The sequence below is a fragment of the Oncorhynchus kisutch genome, linkage group LG11 (assembly GCF_002021735.2).
Source record: "Oncorhynchus kisutch isolate 150728-3 linkage group LG11, Okis_V2, whole genome shotgun sequence".
In the NCBI taxonomy this organism is placed as follows: domain Eukaryota; kingdom Metazoa; phylum Chordata; class Actinopteri; order Salmoniformes; family Salmonidae; genus Oncorhynchus; species Oncorhynchus kisutch.
Window position 1 is genome coordinate 69,373,365 of NC_034184.2, and position 14,449 is coordinate 69,387,813.

A 14,449-nucleotide genomic window follows, 5' to 3' on the forward strand; every position below is an offset into this window, starting at 1 on the left:
CATGTTGCGTTTATATTTTTGTTCAGTGTGTGTGTGTGTGTGTGTGTGTATACATACATATGTACGTACGCACGCACGCACGCACGCACACACACACACACACACACACACACACACACACACACACACACACACACACACACACACACACACACACACACACACACACACACACACACACACACACACACACACATACATACATACATACATACATACATACATACATACATGATTGTGGACTTCAGGAAACAGCAGAGGGAACACCCCCCTATCCACATCGATGGAAGAGTAGTGGAGAGGGTAGTAAGTTTTAAGTTCCTCGGCGTACACATCACAGACAAACTGAATTGGTCCACCCACACAGACAGCATCGTGAGGAAGGCGCAGCAGCTTGTCACCAAAAGCACTCACAAACTTCTACAGATGCAAAATCGAGAGCATCCTGTCAGGCTGTATCACCGCCTGGTACGGCAACTGCTCCGTCCACAACCGTAGGGCTCTCCAGAGGGTAGTGAGGTCTGCACAACGCATCACCCGGGGGAAAACTACCTGCCCTCAACTCAACTCCAGCCACTTTAATAATGGGAATTGATGGGAAATTATGTAAAATATATCACTAGCCACTTTAAACAATGCTACCTAATATAATGTTTACATACCCTACATTATTAATCTCATATGTATATGTATATACTGTACTCTATATCATCTACTGCATCCTTATGTAATACATGTATCACTAGCCACTTTAACTATGCCACTTTGTTTACATACTCATCTCATATGTATATACTGCACTCAATACCATCTACTGTATCTTGCCTATGCCGCTCTGTACCATCACTCATTCATATATCTTTATGTACATATTCTTTATCCCCTTACACTTGTGTCTATAAGGTAGTAGTTTAGGAATTGTTAGCTAGATTACTTGTTGGTTATTACTGCATTGTCAGAACTAGAAGCACAAGCATTTCGCTACACTCGCATTAACATCTGCTAACCATGTGTATGTGACAAATAACATTTGATTTGATTTGACATACATACATACAGTGTATTTGCCCCTAATGCAATTATGCAGTCTTATAAATCCCCAGTGGGATTTTGTCAAATTAATAAATTATATAACATTCTAACCTTGTTTAGCATTATCTAGTCCAAATATGGCACTATGTGTATACGTTTCAATGGGGGGATTTTATTTTGAAGGCGAACACAGGTAAGAGCACTTATTTCGCGGTGACGTGCATTTTGCCCTGCTGCGCGCTTCCTTAACAACTCAACTGTACTCGTGTTCACGTCTATTGGCTCAGAGTGACTCGTTTCCCATATAGTTGATTTTACACTGACCTGGCTCCTTGGAACGGTTTCAAACAACACAATTCACACGAAATGTCTAAATTGGAGCAGGTCCTTGATCTTGAACCACCGTATGATCTCAAATTTAAAGGTAAGATAAGAATGCTGTCGGTAGCTAGCTAACGTTACCACCTGTACTGCTAACGTTACAGGCTGTAGTAGACGCTTTCGGGAGTGGTAGCTATCGTTACCACTACAGCTCCCTGGACCGGGGATGTGTAGCTACAACAACCCCACTGACACCGCTTGTATACCGCCGCCATTTTGAGATGGAAGCGAGGATATATGGGCCTACCGAGTTACAGAGATATCACTTTAACAGTACTGTACTTTCTAATATTCTAACCAACCTACTGGTTTTGGAAGGCGTATGCTCTCTGGATCGGTATGCTAACTAAGCAACACATTCTGATTCGACCAGACATTCACTGATTAATTTATTTGCCAGGGTCAGTGGCAAGGCTGCAATTGCGGTTGTGAATGGGAGCAAGCTGATTGACTGACAGCTCATATGCTAGTTATCCCACACATTGACACATTGCATACCCCATTTCGCTATGCCCAGATAGTGCATGCATTGTTATAGCTACATGTTTATCTGAGCCTAGATACACTCTGTTTTCAATGGGTAATTTTACTAAACAGTAAACAATCTTACATAATGTGTAGCAACTAGTCTGTTGGTTGTCAATTTTGTGCCTGTTGTGTGCCATCTTCACGAGAATCCATTGACCCTCAATGCCATCTCCTCTCCCATGCAGGTCCCTTCACAGAAGTGGTGACCACAAACCTCAAGCTCAAAAATCCCTCTGACAGAAAAGTATGCTTCAAAGTGAAGACGACTGCACCTCGCCGGTACTGTGTACGGCCCAACAGCGGCATGATTGAGTCAGGAGCCACTGTCACTGTTTCTGGTAAGGCTTTGTATCTGCATACCTTTGTCAGTGTGCTGCCAAATATGACAGAGTATCACTCAAGCAACCCCTTTTTGTCAACAACACTAAACAAGAGCAAATTATATCCTGTCACTATTTCCACTATAATTCATTGTGTGACTTTGTAAATGCTGAAGAATCAAGCATGTACATGTCAAATGCATCTACCAGTACACCTATATGTAGGCATAGTTGTTGACCCAATTTTGACCCCATATCTTCTGCCTCCACAGTAATGCTCCAGCCCTTTGAATATGACCCCAATGAAAAAAGTAAACACAAATTCATGGTACAGACAATCTTTGCACCATCCACTGCTACAGACATGGACGCAGTGGTAAGTTTCCTGTCTACATTAGTACTAATTACATTTTGTGCTTTATTCTAGTGGCTATGTCATCTATGGAAAACCTGCTTTTGTTGATCCACAGATTTCAGTACTGTATTTAAATAGCTTTTTGTGATATATCCAGCAGAGGGCAGCAAATAGTATATTACACAGCCCCTGAGTATTGCATGTTTGTTGTTATTCCATCAGCGGTCCCTGTGATCAATTAATCCATCTATGTTTACTTTATCTTGTACTTGTTGAATCGCCACAGTGGAAAGATGCGAAGCCAGATGATCTGATGGACTCCAAGCTGAGATGTGTGTTCGAACTGCCCTCTGAAAACGATAAAATGGTAAGTAGTGTGTACAGTAGTAGAAAATAGAACTTCTATCAGCGGCCTTCCAGGGTTCTGGTGTTATACGTCCAATGTTGTACTTTTGTCACGGCCACAGTTCAGTGTTGTCTGTCAATGCATCTTTTTCACATTATCTCAGAGTCTACATGGCTTTCGCTCTCTCCTTACTGCTGTTTGTTCCTTTCTCTGCATTTTATGTAGGTACAGTCATATGATTGTTGCCCATATGCGATCTTGTGGATTTTTGTGTGGATAAACTGTAATAACAAGCATTTCTACCTCACAGCTCTCTATTGTCACATCTGAAACACTCACATCATGTAACAATTACAACTTGTTCCTGGTGGTGAGGTCAGTTTTGTTGGTTCAACACAGTCATTTATAGCAGTGTATAATGTTTTACCCTACAACCAAAGCAGCAATTGAGAACTACTGAACACCCCAAAGTTAAAGACATGACCTCTATATATCTATGATCATGCATGCTGCATGTGCTTCCCCTCGTGCGATAGCCTAGCGGTAGTGCCAGGGAGACCCGTGGTAGCATCATGGCATTCACCACTCCTGGGCAGACCCCCAAGCTCAGCGCCAGGCACCTGGGGGACAGGGCAGCCCCCACCCCCGGAGAGTACCGCACTCCCCTGTGCAGCTGGCACCACCTGGCAGCCCGCTATGACTCCAGCGATCTCCCAGAGTTCATGTCGGCACCCAGCTCAGTGAGAGGCAGGCAGTGGAAGGTTTGTGGCAGAGCAGGAAGTGGCTGTTCAGGGGTAGATTGGGAAGTGTAGTTTACTCACTGTAGGTGGTCACCGCTCTTCTAGTGTAAATTCTGATTGTAGTAGAATAGTTGTCTGATCAGTGCTAAGTATGCTGTACAGGTATGGTTGTAGCTTTGTAACAATGTAATGTTGGATAATGAAAATGTATCACCTCTTCATGCTAATTTTAAACAAATTTAAGTTTTCAAAAATATATTTCCATCAATGTAACTGTTTTATGACATTTGGTCTACTCAAAAGCGTGTTTAGTTTATTTGGTTGGCATGTCAGGAGGGAAACTAGGTTCCTGGTCACTTTTGTATTTTTTCACTTTGGCTGCCTCCAGAATGATGTTGATGCAACCAAAGCTGCCCCCGTGCTCAACTCCAAAGCAGATGGCACGTCGGCGCCAAGGCCCAGCAGCGCGTCCATGGATGACTCTGAGATGAAGAAACTGATGGCTGAGTGCAAGAGGCTGCAGTACGATGTGGGCAAACTCTCAGACGAGAACAGACAACTCAAGGTATGGTCATAAGTTGTGTGATGTCTAGGGTTGGGGGGATATTAGGATAGTATTATATATTGGTGATAAAAGGTCATATATCCTCAAGGCATGGAGACTAATGTTCTTGTAAGATGATATTGGCCTGGGGCTTTGGCTGTGGTAAAGAAGGATGTGTTTATCTTCCTCTCAGGACGAGGGCCTGAGGATGAAGAAGTCCCACCGGTCAGACGACATGGTCACCGGCTCGGGTGCCATGATGAGCAAACAGCACTCTTCCAGCTCCATCCCCTCGCTAATGGTCGTCATAGCAGCTATCTTCATTGGATTCTTCCTAGGGAAGTTCGTCTTGTAGGGGTGGGAAGGGGGTGGGCGAGAGAGAAGGAAAGCGGGCCAGCATAGGCTCTCATTTGTCTCCCAAGACCCTCAAGGTTAAAGTGTGTGTTATCGTTGACCTGCCATTATCAGTGATAGTGTCAGCTCACTGCGTACGTACATATGTTCTGTGTACCCGAATCATAAACTGGCCTCGCCTTTTACAATCTCACACGGTTAGTACACATGTGGGGAAAAACAGAGAGGAATGAGCTTTCTCTGGGGTTTTCTTGGGGGGGGGGGGGGGGGGGGGGGGGGTTCTGTTCAGACGTTCTGTTATTTTTTGGGGGGGTGAGGCATCAGGAGAGGGAGGTTTTCTTAACTCAAATTTTACACTTGTTAGCGCATCGATAACAGGCGAGTCGGGGTACTGGGTTCAAGACTTTGGTTGAACAATTCTAATGAGTTCTCTTTCTGTGGTTTTAATAAGAGTTGGAATGTTCACTGTCTTGTATGTTATTTTAATCATTTTAATAAAATGGGATGGGGGGGGGGCCTTCCAAGCAAAAGACTGCTAAATGTTGCTGGATGGCCTCTTACATTGAAATGTAACTGAATTCTTAAATCCTTAATTTTTCTTGAGGAATGTGAAACAATACAGTATGCTGGGAATATAGGTGTCTCCTTCCATGGACATTTCCTGTTTCCTACTGACACACACAGAATTATTACATTTCTTTCTAGATTTTTTCTTTTTCTTTACACAAGTTATATATCCCTCGTGAGGCAAACGTTGACTGAAAAGATCTCTCTGTTCTTGCAGTCCTGTCCCATGGTATTTAACATTGAAATAAAATGTTTAACATTATTTTTGTGGCAGTTTGTCATCTTTGCATCTTTTGTCTTTGAGGAAGAGTGAGGCTCGATTCCATTTGTGTTTGGTGTCCTCCATTCCTTTTAACTCAAATTGCAAACGCCATGTGATTAACATGCAAATGTCATTGGAGTGAGCTGCATGATGCATAGGCTGAGGTTCCACCCCATGGGGCTTGTAAAGGCAATGTTCACGGTAAGTGCTGCATATGTCGGCTCGACATTCCTTAAACACGCCACTTCGATACAGAGCCAACTTTTTTTGTAGCAGGTTAGGAGAATTTAGTTTAGTTTCAAATCCACAAGCTTGAATATTGACAACCATCATGACTACCTACACAGAGAAAGGAAGAAACCAGTAATATGGCAAGGAGAGAGGGCGAGAGAGTCGGAAAGTCACTTGTATTGAAGTGGCATGTTATTAGGATGTCCCATGTCGGCTCAATCGAAATGACTTTTAAATGGCATTGTCGACAAAGCGTGATTGGATTGAATCACGGCCATAGACAACTTGTGTTGGGCCGTGTTCTTTAGCGCACACCGTTTGAAAACAAGCCTTTTTAGTACAGTAGATCATCGTTTCACCTGTCATAGTGTTTCATGCCTACTGAACACGACACTGAATGATAATGTAGCAACTCAACATCAATTACATACACTGTATTAAGAGTCTAAAAGTCCAATGCACAGTCAGTGCTGCTCTACAATATTCAGCCACTGCTAACCCTAGCTGAGATACAGAATGGGTATAGCTGCAATAAGCAGTACTTTGACCACATCCAGCATGCCACCTCTTTCTCCCTGTTTGCAGCAGCTACTCCCCAGCCTATGGAGCTGGTCGGCTTCCCTCCCCCAATCCGTTGGCCCCTGGCCGGCCCCTGTACACTGCACTAGGGGAGCCTGGTAGGAGGTGGCCGTCTTATGGGGCTGGTTAGGGCTGGAGCCATCCGTGGGCCTCTGGCCGTTGAAGAGAAGGAGGTGGTCCGCCGAGTCTCGATCCATGCGGAAGAGTTCGTACTCGGTGTGCGGAAGCCGGATGCCCAGGGCGGCACAGCCATGGGTGGGGGTGACGTCCTGCTCCAATCCCTGGTGCCATGAGCCCTCGGCCCCGCACTCATTACCCCGGAATATATTGAGCAGGGAGGTGGTGGCCTGGTCCATGGGAGTCACCCTCATGTGGTCCACTGTGAAGACCAAGAGGGGATAAGGGAGGTTGTTATGCACACTTTAATAATGGCATGATAAGCTGTGATCATACATATATATATTTTTTTGACTAACGCCTACCTGTGAAGACAAACTCTGTCCCTCCCAGGACCCTGGTGGAAAGGACTGCGTGGCTGTAGTGACCCCGTGCGTACAGGCTGAATGTGGGGTGTCTGCACACTGGGTCAGAATAATGCCAGTAATGGCCCTCCCAAGTGCGGTTGTGGTTGTGGAAAACAAAATGGCGGGTGAGGAAGAGGACCCCAGGGCGGACCTCACACCGCTGGCTTACCCATTGGCCCTGTAGTTTGACGGATAGGTTTTCTTCGCAGGGCAGGATGGGAGGATGATGCTGGTCCGCCCTGGCCATGACTCTGCAGATAAGGCAGGTATGCTCATGGCTCTGCAATGGAGAATGTTTTTGAATGTTACATATTGTGAATCAAGAAGGAGAAATACACACACTTGCAAAAGACTGGATGTTGAACCGCATCCCATTTCAATGTGTTACATCCATTGTACCATCAACATTATTCAGTTGTTTTATGAAATGTGTGTTTTTAAGAACCTTACTAACTATAATACAATAAGAGTAGCATAATGTGCTAAAAGGTGAAATAGATATGTCAAAGCAGTTTAATGAGTTACAGCATGGTGATAAATAACACCACTGATGCAAACTGAAATGTCAACAGACAACCAATCATGATGATGAAAAACACAAACAAGGCAGTTCAAACTGGAGTCTGTTGTCTGACTCTGACCTGCCCAGCCAACCCAATAAAGGAGAAGAGTGCTGGCTTGGCAGACTGTTTTCTCATGTGTTACTTGGGAGTGTTCCTGGCGCCACTACACATCCTAAATTGATGGCAGCGATGAAAACAATCACCATGGCAAAGAAACAAAAGCTTCTCCCTGGTCTGGAAATTGCACTTGGTGATGGGGCTACTACTCCTCTCTCTCTTCTCTGGACGGGGCTTGTTGGACTTATTAAAAGCAGTGGGTGCCTTCTCTGCCTTGCTCTCAAGTCCTTCATCATTAAACAGAATCAGCCACAGGTGTGTGAGTTTGAAAATGACAATAGCTGGGAAGATGGAGATACAGTTGAATAGACAAATAAAACAAGATATTTTCGCATCCAAAGACTCTGTTTTGGATTATTCCAAACCTTTCAACAGTCTGGTAGACTAGAACATCAAAGATGAGCATCATACACAATGACTGCCTTTATGGTTTTCGATCCCTGTTTACACTCATTGGGCTGTGCATACATTCTAGTAAAAAGCCCATCAAGCCCCTGTTATGTGGAGAGCACATTTTAGAGTGTACTCTTAGTGGTTGAGCATCAGATTAACGTTATAGCTGAGCGTACTGTATTCATTCAAGACTGGCTGTAGCTCTACCACCTTCGCTACCATAGAATGAATGAATCACTTTCAACATAACTCGCCTCAGCTTTTAACTTTTAACTAGAGCTCATTTACATTGCCCTGACACATTATAGGCTGGGAGTTGTTTGTGTTGGTTAAAAAAAAGACATGCTGGTAGATATATGGGTAAATGCTGCGGGGAGACATAAAAGGGATGGATCCTTTTGTATGACGGAGGAGAGAGAGGAAAGGAGGGAGCTTCTGAACTGAAGGCCTAGTTCCATCTCTCTGGTCAGGATCCAGTTTTATCCCTCTGCCCTCGATACAGCCTTAGGCACACACACACTGCCACAGAGTAAGGGCAGGAATTCAGAGCACAGCATACTGCGCCACTATTTGCTATTCTCTTTGAAGAGCGGCTGTGGAAAACCAACCAACGGATGATCACTATCATCCGTGGGTCCGCTCTGCTGCTGGGTTTGCACAATTCATATTCTCTCCCATTTCGCCCAAAATCAAACACAGAAAGTTGTCGTGTACAAGAAGCTACAGACAATACTGTGATTGTTGAAAGAAAATACAAGTACACAGCACTGGAATATGATGTATCCCATACTGTACATGTGTGGCATCATTGTTGCAACAGTTTGTCATCTTCAACATCCACAATACTTTTCAGTTAGTAGGGATTTGATACTTGAAAATGAAACTACAGTATCTGCCAAAAGGGATTCTATCTCAGTGGGTCTCAGTATGTAAGTGATGACCCTGAACATAAAAATACAGAACAACAGATATGTAATAATATACATTATATACTCTATGACTCTGACCTTGGTGTGCTGCAGGGGCGGCTGGTAGCTGGAGGGTTTGTGGTGGGTCCTCTGGGCTCGCTCAGTGTGGACATCCCCCAGGAAAAGTTCTTCAGTGTGGTCATCAGGGACCTGGGCGCCATGATGGCGGCGCTGCTCCACACGCACCAGCTGCAGCTCATTCATAGTGAAACCCAGCCTGCGGGCACAATCCCTCCCCCGCTCCTTCTCCTCGCCCCACAGGTCATAGCTGATATGGGGCTCCCAGGGCTCCCACGACTCCCCTCCAACCAGGGATGAAGCTCCGCAGCTGGGCTTGAGCCACTGGCTGAGGTTCCTGGCTACCTCAGGGCTGTGGAACACAACCTGGACGCTGTGGAGCTGGTAGTTGGCCTCGGTGCCTCCGCGGACCACCCATGAGGCCTGGCGCAGGTGCAGCTGGCCCCGGGCGAGAATGGTGTAGGTGGGAGAGGAGCAGCGGTTGTCCCTGTAGTGGAACAGGAGGACCTGGAAGGTGTGGTTGTGGTGGAAGAGATAGGATCTGGTGATGAACTCTGGCCCAGGCCTGACCTCACAGCTGACAGGGGGTATAGAGCAAAACATGAATGATATTAGCTTAGTCAAATTATTCACTATTCCAGTATTATGCAGTGAGTCATGTGGGTAACTAGAGTCAAAACCCAACCTACCAGCCAGTTCAACACCTAGTCTTTTACCCTAAGAGGTCTAAAGCTGAACCTGGTGTTGTGCCAAGTAAGTTTACATACAGAATAATACTATTATATATTGCCGTGAACTTAACCCAACACCTAGCAACCTCCTCAAGAAGTTTAGATCTCATGTGTCTAGAGCTGCAAAGTCCAGGGTTCAAGCTCTACCCCCTGACTTCACTACAATATATTGACTATACATTCTTAAAATGATGTACATTTTTAATAAAGATTAATAACAAACCGTTTAATGGCGCACATTACACAGTAGATTACCTGGTGGATACCCAGTGGCCTGCGATGTTGGGTGGCATATGCACTGAGATCTGTCCTCCATGGAGGTGCTTGAGCATGTAGTGACACTGGGACGCAACAATAACGGCATGCCGATCATGCTGCTGCCCATGTTTCCTCCCCAAGGATCTGACACTGGCTCTTATGTCAGAGTGAAGCAGAGAGCCCTCGCAACCACCTGTAGGAACAGTGGATAAACTGGGATGTCATTAAAACACTTTCAAATAGTTAAAAAACTCGCAATTATGCACGTTTTAGTAGTCTATTATACATCAATGAAAACTATATTACACAAAATAACATGAAAATAGCATGCTTTGCAAAACATCTATTGCTAAATTCTAGAAAATAAAACAAGAATCCACTACTTGTCGTTTAAAATCGCATTTTCAAATCATATACGTTTACATTATAGGCTATATCGCCCAATATTGGATATAATAATACAACTATTTAGGATACATATTAACTTGAAAATACTTCCACCTTAATGTTAAAAACTCACCATTGAAAAGAAAAGCAGTAGAGATAATCACTTTGATCAGTAACATTGTTAGTCTTGACTGAGACGACACTTTAAAAAATATTTGAATTAGGTAAGAATCACTCCAATTTCCATGATAAAGTATTGTTCATCGTTAATGAATTGTCTTCCTTCCCATTTGAGCCGTTCGTCACCAACCGTTCATTCCAGAATAATCAAATAGATCATTGAAAATTCCGTTGTCAATCATTCTAAGAAACGTGGCTTGCTGCGCGGATACGAAATAAAACGAGTTCCTTTCAACAATTTAGGCTACCAATTCAGCAGTTCTTCAATGTTGCTCTTAGATAAATGTTATTAATTTTGTTATGTTTCCTCTATCCGATTTTTGTATTTTAAATGGACAGGCGCACTACTCTCTGTCCTCTGTGTCATAGTTGAAGAACACACACACGAGTAATATTTTCGTAGGAGGGCACTATCATGCTTTGACTCATTGCCCCCCAACAAACCGATGAGTCAAATCCTAAAGTGAACGTGAGCAAAGTAAACTCCCGCAAGCAAAAAATAACCAGTGATATGCTTGGGCAGTTTAAAAACAACTGTAGTAGTAGAACACCTAGGTCTGCACTCACAGCACTGTGCCACTGACAATTTGAGCAAAATTTATAACATATCTTATAAGCAGCTTTTTCATTTTTTCACTTTCCTTTTTCACTTGCTGCTTCGGTATCACATTTCAGACCAGTGGTATAAATGATTGTTCATGTTAAATACTACACCTTCAAATAAATAACTGTTCAAGACATTGCCACACCATACATGAATGCACTGTACAGTAATACAGCAGACACATAATTCTACGTTCTACATTTTACATCAGGCTATTGCAATACAAATGCAATAACCAATGCACTCACTATTTTTATTGAAATCTCCTGGGTTATGAATAATTTGGTGGAATATAAATATGCCTTGCAGTTGAGTAGTGAGAGGGATATTTGTCAGTGTGTGGTCAAAAATACCTCTCACTCCAATCTCTCCTCATCTGTATTTCCTCAGTGACCTGATGGGTTTTTCAGCTACATAAATCATTTATCAGTTTGGTTGAGTAAAAACATACAAGAAGCCTACAGTATGAAATCCTGCTCCTGAGGTAAACAGTAAAGTCGATGATCCACCCAAGCTTTTTATCCTAACATTGTGAAGTCCAATAGTAAGATTCTGCAAATGAATTCCTCTCTCTTTCTTTGTTTCTGTCATTTGCCCTCTCCTCCATTATAATGTTATTGCAGTTAGAGAATCAATGCATGCACTGAGATAAAATAGATTTGGATTCATTGTATCCACACACATTTATAATGTATCAATGTAAATAATACATAGTGGGTTCTAAATAATTCTATTTACAATATCACTACCAATCATTATGGCCAACCTGGTCTCAAAGCATTTCGTATTATTCTGTACGCAAATCAGCGACACACCATTTAGTATGATTTGTTACGTTTTGTAAGGTATGTCTTAATTTGTGGATGCACATCACACATTTTGTATGATATGTTACAAATTCTAACTAGTTGGCTAATGTTATCCAGGGGTTAGGGTTAAGGTTAAGTTTGGTAGTTAGGTTAAAGGGTTAAGGTTAGGGTTAGCTAAAATGGTTAAGGTTAGGGTTATGGAAAGGGTTAGCTAAAAGCATCAGGGTTAGCTAACATGTTAAGTACTTGCAATGTAGCTAAAATGCTAAAGTATTCCATGATGAGATTTGAACTCGCATCCTTTGGGTTGCTAAATGTTCGCCGTATACGCCCACCCATCCATGCTGACCAAACACGCTCTCATTTTTGCCTTAAGTAACCATCTGTCTTATATAACCATACCAAACGTAACAGACCATACTAATTTGAGTGTCACCGGATTTACATTGTCTATGAGACCAGGCTTTATAATGTGATATTCATGTTCTAAAAGGTGCTGCCTGGTCAATCCGACGTCTGCATTGGCCATACAAGCATTTATTGTGATGTGGCCTTCACAGACGTCAGAGCAAACATGCCTTCTGCGCTTCGCCGCGCAGCGCAGAGCTGTTGTGAAGGAAGTTGTCAAGGAAGTGAGTCTGTGCTTATACAGGACCTCCCACTCTCACCTACCTTCAACCAATCATGTCAATGCAGAGCTATATGGAGCCCTCCGCATTGTTACAACATTTGAGAGGAACACTGCAATGTGGTACGGAGATCAATTTGGCCTCTATGTGCCTCCTGAGGCTCCGCAATTGCGTCACACCATCCATATTGCGCCTCCGGTCACATTTTCGGATCAAGCATAAATTGAATTTAAGTCGCAGAAGGTCTCACCTTAGTGTGCGTGTGTGTAGTGGGAAGAGACTGCTCCTTGTGCTCACTGGGCGCCTGCCAGCCTGCTAGCACAGCCTAGCACTGGCTCGCCCAAACCCTTAAGGGAACCTAAGCATATTTAACAAGACCAAAATATACTTACTATGGGCATTTGTGTTGCTAAATGAAAACATGCTTGCGTTGGACGCCACTTTGATGCTCAATGGGGTAAAATGCAACACGAGAAAGTAGAAAAATAACCTTTCATGTCCATGACTGGGAATGTCTTGAATGAGCACTGAGTATTGGCATTGATGAAGGCATTGAAAGGTTCTGATATCAAAACTCAGTTTGTGGTGTAATTGAGGTGTTAAAAATGTTTCCTCAATGGACAAAGAGCTATTAAGATTAGTCAACCAGCTATAATGTCCCAGTATTTAAACCCACACCAATCACTGACTGACATCCAGCCAGATCTTCTCCATCCTCCATCCCTTCCTTCCACATATTGATACATTTTTACCAATACAGTGATGTAGTGGTGACTGGAGAAGTGTGTATACTCTAATTTTGTCCAATTCTTTTTTAGAGTAGCTACCCTTTAATTCAAGTGTGCAGGCACCTAGTACTGTTGTTTGATTAGCGTTGTTTTTGTAGCACATGAGATGGAGTTTGCAAAGGTACGGCGTAGACCATCCACTACACCAATGTTTCAACTTGTTTCAATGAAACAAGGATTTGTGAATTACCACTACCCATTTCATAATGTTGACTGTTAGGTGCACTTTGGGCTGGTTTCTTGAACGCTGGACACAAAATAATCTTGGACTTACTCCGCTGAAGGACAAGAGAGAGTGTGAGTGAGTGTCAGTGAGGAGATGAAAAGAGCAGCTGTGTCTGTGGTTCCCCACAGGACTCCTCTCCACTCAGGGGGATCTGGAGGCCGATTAGGGATGGAATCCTTGTGGCCTTTGTCGTTGGGGGTGACAGGACCCAGAGATCAAGGGTCATTCAGCCCTCACAGATGGGAGTCAGTTGACCTCCTCTTCTAGAAGTTGGACATTGTGGATGGATGGCAGATATATAGATGGATAGATATACCACACTGGTGTTGAACATTGCAACCCAATCTGAAGTGATTTGAGGTCCCACTGGGCACAAACTGGTTGAATAAACATAATTTGTTTTTATTTAACTAGTCAAGTCAGTTAAGAACAAATTCTTCTTCACAATGACGGCCTAGGAACAGTGGGTTAACTGCCTTGTTCAGGGGAAGAATGACAGATTTTTACCTTGTCAGCTCAGGGATTTGATCTAGCAACCTTTCAGTTACTGGCCCAATGCTCTAACCAGTAGGCTACCTGCCGCCCCAAAATCTGTCAAAGTATTGTGACGTGGAATGTATGTAGAAAACACATTGGATTTGCAAAAAACTATGTAAACTGTTGTTTTGAGGATGAAATTTCAACAACCGGGAGTATGTCATCATTGTAACCAATTTTCAACGGAGACAACACTTGTATAAAATATGATGGATTTGTATCTTTGAAACAACGTCAGATCTTCAACGTTTATTTGCACTATATGTTAATGATTTAACCCTACAAATTAAACATGCTAAACTTGGTGTTGAAGTTGCAGACATATTTCTGAGATCTTGTTGTCTGCTGATGAAATAGTTATCTTTGATGAGACAGAAGATGACCTCCAGAAAATGTTGAATATTGTTCATTTATGGTGTACTAAATGGAGACTAGTGATAAATCAAGAGAAGACCCAGATTGTTCATTTCAGAAAGAA

General features: G+C 43.2%; 2 protein-coding genes across 3 annotated transcripts; one reads left to right on the forward strand and one right to left on the reverse strand.

Moving 5' to 3' along the window:
• Positions 1 to 1,240: 1,240 nt before the first annotated feature.
• Positions 1,241 to 5,429, forward strand: LOC109899324 (vesicle-associated membrane protein-associated protein A-like). 2 transcript variants are annotated; one of them, XM_020494457.2, is made up of 6 exons: positions 1,256 to 1,456; positions 2,127 to 2,279; positions 2,534 to 2,637; positions 2,903 to 2,983; positions 4,091 to 4,267; positions 4,440 to 5,429. In XM_020494457.2, exons 1-6 carry the CDS (start codon positions 1,399 to 1,401, stop codon positions 4,599 to 4,601), a joined length of 735 nt encoding a protein of 244 aa, XP_020350046.1. In that variant the 5' UTR covers positions 1,256 to 1,398; the 3' UTR covers positions 4,602 to 5,429. The 2 variants fall into 2 exon arrangements, with proteins under 2 accessions (XP_020350047.1, XP_020350046.1); XM_020494458.2 differs by lacking the exons at positions 4,091 to 4,267; positions 4,440 to 5,429 and adding an exon at positions 3,499 to 4,084 and having other exon boundaries at positions 1,241 to 1,456.
• Positions 4,701 to 10,772, reverse strand: LOC109899323 (protein APCDD1). Its single transcript, XM_020494454.2, has 5 exons — positions 10,332 to 10,772; positions 9,809 to 10,004; positions 8,844 to 9,399; positions 6,722 to 7,043; positions 4,701 to 6,618 (listed from the first exon to the last, which is right to left on the reverse strand). Exons 1-5 carry the CDS (start codon positions 10,375 to 10,377, stop codon positions 6,161 to 6,163), a joined length of 1,578 nt encoding a protein of 525 aa, XP_020350043.1. The 5' UTR covers positions 10,378 to 10,772; the 3' UTR covers positions 4,701 to 6,160.
• Between the last annotated feature and the right edge of the window lie 3,677 nt (positions 10,773 to 14,449).

Excerpts from the sequence above, each read along its gene's own strand:
- LOC109899324 (XM_020494457.2), top strand. The coding sequence starts at position 1,399 with ATGTCTAAATTGGAGCAGGTCCTTGATCTTGAACCACCGTATGATCTC. Across the intron at positions 2,984-4,090 it reads CCTCTGAAAACGATAAAATG|AATGATGTTGATGCAACCAA; the intron begins GTAAGTAGTGTG and ends GGCTGCCTCCAG. Across the intron at positions 4,268-4,439 it reads ACGAGAACAGACAACTCAAG|GACGAGGGCCTGAGGATGAA; the intron begins GTATGGTCATAA and ends TCTTCCTCTCAG.
- LOC109899323 (XM_020494454.2), bottom strand. The coding sequence starts at position 10,377 with ATGTTACTGATCAAAGTGATTATCTCTACTGCTTTTCTTTTCAATG. Across the intron at positions 7,044-8,843 it reads CGCCCCTGCAGCACACCAAG|AGCCATGAGCATACCTGCCT; the intron begins GTCAGAGTCATA and ends TCTCCATTGCAG. Across the intron at positions 6,619-6,721 it reads GACAGAGTTTGTCTTCACAG|TGGACCACATGAGGGTGACT; the intron begins GTAGGCGTTAGT and ends TGGTCTTCACAG.